The sequence below is a fragment of the Lampris incognitus genome, chromosome 18 (assembly GCF_029633865.1).
Source record: "Lampris incognitus isolate fLamInc1 chromosome 18, fLamInc1.hap2, whole genome shotgun sequence".
NCBI classification, from domain to species: Eukaryota; Metazoa; Chordata; class Actinopteri; order Lampriformes; family Lampridae; genus Lampris; species Lampris incognitus.
In genome coordinates, this window is record NC_079228.1 from 28,921,687 (window position 1) to 28,925,794 (window position 4,108).

General features: G+C 39.3%; 1 protein-coding gene across 1 annotated transcript; it reads left to right on the top strand.

Moving 5' to 3' along the window:
- The first annotated feature begins 447 nt into the window (after nt 1–447).
- On the top strand, nt 448–2,582 carry dpm3 (dolichyl-phosphate mannosyltransferase subunit 3, regulatory). Its single transcript, XM_056298766.1, has 2 exons — nt 448–480; nt 1,354–2,582. Exon 2 carries the CDS (start codon nt 1,414–1,416, stop codon nt 1,690–1,692), a length of 279 nt encoding a protein of 92 aa, XP_056154741.1. The 5' UTR covers nt 448–480; nt 1,354–1,413; the 3' UTR covers nt 1,693–2,582.
- Nucleotides 2,583–4,108: the final 1,526 nt, after the last annotated feature.

A 4,108-nucleotide genomic window follows, 5' to 3' on the forward strand; every position in this document is an offset into this window, starting at 1 on the left:
AGAGCTGAAGTGCAGTAGGAAGAAGGTGCACGTCTTAATGCTCAATCATAGGCACAAGAAAAAAAAGAAATGTTTTTTAATCTAGATAAGACAAATAATGGGTTCTTTGTTAGTATTCCTTGGTGGTAAAGATTGGTAATAGCCTATCATATGCCTATAAAAGTACGAACTGCTTGTTATTTTTACTTATATAGTACAACTACATTTGCTGGTTGTTTGGCATATGTCTAGAAATATATGAAGATAAATAACAGTGAGTTCAGCCATCTAATATAGCTCACAGGATTTCCACGGAATGAACTAAACCGACACCAACAGTGACACATCCTCATGGGATGTTTTGGACAGACGCCTCAAATTCTAGAGGTTCCCTTTAACTTTCCGTGTCGTGCCAATGCGCATTTTAACTACATTCCCCACAATGCATCTGTTTTTCTTACGCCATCATTCTGCGTTGCGCTGAGTTGTCGTTGGAAAGAGGTAGGTCAGCCGAACGTCTGTTTAGCTTTTATCCCTTTTAAAAAAAACAATTTATTGAGATTGTTTTACAATAACGACCACATAGGCGGGACTTTTTAGATCGCAGCGTTTTGTCGTTATTGACGATTAGAAGTGTGCCCGCTGCCGGTGTGCTGCAACTTGGATTTGCCTCTCAGTGCTTAGCAGCTAAACGTAAAACCGAGCTAACGACGCGATTCAGGCATAATTCATCTTTATGAGACCTATACCAAGTCCAGTTGCACTTGATTCAACCCCTTTGGATAACCATGACCTGGACGAATGAGAACATTTACAGACATGTTTGAGAAATGTACTGGATGAGTTTATGGGAAAATTTGAGAATCAATACTACAGTTGGTTTTATAATGCCTTTGTCCGTTAGGTACACGTCAATACACTAATGCTTTCAATTGGTCAATACTTACATAGCACTTTTCATATAAATCAAATGCAATTGAAAGTGCTTCACACGCGACTGATAAAACAGGATGTTAAAAATGGATGTGGAGACTAATGCACACCAAGACAACGATAAAAAGAAGTTATTTGAATAAGACAACAATAAAAGATAATAGTTAAGATAATGAAATATAAAAGTAACTATAAAATGAAATTATGAAATACTACACAAATGAATTGATCATAGTAAACCATTAAAATGGTAATATGATATAGATACATTTGCTTTGTTATTAGTTGTGCTTGCAAGTTCCTTTTTCAAACCCCAGTTCTTTTCAATTAAAAGTTTAATCTCTGTAGGCTGTACATTTTAAAGTTGTGTTTTTGTTTATGGTTAACCTTTTCTAGCCATTTTGGTATAACTCATTAAATCTCTGTTTCTTTCTTTGTCAGGGTTTTTTGACTGCCTTGCTGTGCTTCTCACTTGAGACGTGTGGCCCCACAGATTGCATCATGACAAAGCTTTTGGAGTGGGTGTTTGGCTTGTTGATACTGGGCACAGCCTGGGCTCTTGTCACATTTGATCTTCTGGACTTAAACCTACCACAGACTTACAAGGAGGTGGCCTGGCCAATGCCTATGTATCTGATAGTTACATTTGGCTGCTACTCATTAGCCATTCTCGGATACAGAGTCGCCACTTTCAACGATTGTGATGATGCAGCAAAGGAGCTTCGAGAACAAATAAAGGAAGCCAAAGAAGATCTAAGGCAAAAAGGTTTAAAGTTATGAAACTATGAATCACAAAGTAGAGACTTTTGAGTGGCTGAAAGCACACATGAAGCCTGACATAATCAAGTCTTCATCACAGACAGTATGATTCAATTTTGAGACTTGTGATGTGGGCTAGTCCTTCAAAATCCTTTGTTAATGATGTGAATGTTTGTTGTGTTCTGTATCTTCATCCATCTTTTTCTAACTAGTAAAAACGAAAACCAGGATCACAGTGTAAATCATTCCAATGTTTATAGCAGTGACTTTGGAGGGTTCAGACAGTAAGATGCAGACATCTGTTACAAATTAGATATCAATCAATTGTACTTGAAGTAATGAGAATTTAAAATTGGGTGATTTGCTTTGTTACTCTAGCAAATAGGGGGTTAGTTCATTCAGAGTCAATGCAGCACCACCTCCAGGTCTCTTTGTTTTGGAAAGAAAATGTAACATATAGTGTATCATAAATTACAATCTGAAACAAATAACTTGTCACTCCATATTGCTTGATGAAACCCAGAACAAAACAAAACACCCTGGGACGTAACTTAATTAAATTGGATGCTATATTGCTCAGCATTTCCTTTGAAATGTTTGTGTGTGTTTGTGTGTGTGTGTGTGTGGGGGGGGTATCTGAGTGTGTGCCTGAATGCATGCTTATATGATAAATGTCGCCTCCACGCATTAACCACATGGCCAAAGATGTTCTATATCAACTACTCATTGTTGTCTCCTGTGCCATAGACAGGACGGATCCCTTTTGTTCCATTTTGTTGTTAACAAAATAATATATAAATGATACAGTACTTCCTTTTCTCTGAGAGTTTTTTTTTTCTCAGTTAGAACATGTAAGGTAAATATATGTCTCAGAAGTGTCCTTTTGTTTTTGGCAAGTAAAGGTCTTTATGTCAGCCTTAAGAGGTTGTGCTCATTTTCAGTGAATCCTGCTGAGCATAAACAAAGCATGGCCTGGCCAAAGGCATCATTATAGGGTTTCAAAAGCTCCCATAACTTCTGAACAAATGCTAAAGAGTTGGCAGTTCTCAGTGTGCAAGGTCTGCCTGTTGTGCAGTTTGGCTGCGGCCCCATTGCGCTTTGCAACGTCACCCTCTCCATGAGTCTGTGCAAGCTGTTGTGAGAGCAGACTGGATGAAAGGCAACCTGTGATTTACCAGAAATCCCTTTGGTTTGGCAATTACACCAAAGGCGTCCCTTGATAGGCAGTTAAGTTTAAACTCATTGGCACACTGAAGTAGCTGATCACTTCTCTTAGGCACCACCCTCCCCAGTCAAATTTGAAGGTATCCCATCTGTTCAACGATGTTTGTTTGTTTTTTCAGCAGACATTGTGACAAAAATAGGGCAAATCTAACTTTATGACGGACCGTGTACAGTAGAGATACAGAGATTTTAATCTACAATTCATACTAGGCATGTGAAGTCCAAGCAGTCATGAGCAAGTCAAATGCATTCTTGTGGGTTTTTTTTTAATCCCTTGCAATAATTATGCATTGCCATCATCACTAATATTTCATTTAATATTTACATAATAGCAATAGTAGCAGTCATTTAATGCACCTGCCAAGATGCATATGAAAGCTCATGTGTCAAAGATGACCTCCTCCCATACTGGAGCTCTTTGTCAAATCTCCTTGCGTTTTGTTTACAGCAGTCATATGAGGATAGCCAGCATTAGTGTTTGGGGCGTAAGAGGCAGTGCTCGCAGGAGAGGACGTGCCTGATATAGCACCGTGACTTGAAACACTGAGCAAAATCCATAATAATGATTGCATAGTAATTCTGTATCTCTGCCAGCACTTGGCTTGGAGGTGAGAGGTTTGCCCCTCTGGAGGGGGAGTTTTGGAGCCGCTGTCTTTGCATTTCAATGGACTAATGAAAGATTCAGTGCTCTCAACTTTGAAAACTTTTATTAGCATACATTATTTTAACGGAGCAGCAATAAAAGACACAAAATGATCGTAATTTTTTGCTGCCTTTCACTACTGAAAAATGATGAGCTGTTTTGTGTGTTGAAATGAAGTGACTTTGGAAAGTCCAGCAGTGGAGATCCTTGATCCATGCAGAATACTCTTTCTTCAAGGTCTCGTGTGTATTGAAGGAATTCAGCAGCAGTAGTTTCAAATAACACAGGAGAGGAGGCCGCCCCCACATCGATAGTAAAACACCTAACAAAGACCAGCCTTACCATCCGCCAAACAACCTCTACACATTATTTATTTTCACTTATCAAGCTGCCTCTCAAGTGTGGGTGTGGGCATGAAACCTGATATGAGCATACGCTGGTGAGCCAAAGCATAATGACCACCCACAGGTGAACCGAATAACGTTGATCACCTCCAAACAAGGGCACATGTTAAGGTCTGGGTGGATTCGATGGTAAGTGGACACTCAGCTCTCATAGTCAGCGTGTTGG

What these genes read in the sequence shown, in the direction of transcription:
- dpm3 (XM_056298766.1), top strand. Translation starts at nt 1,414, where the DNA reads ATGACAAAGCTTTTGGAGTGGGTGTTTGGCTTGTTGATACTGGGCACA.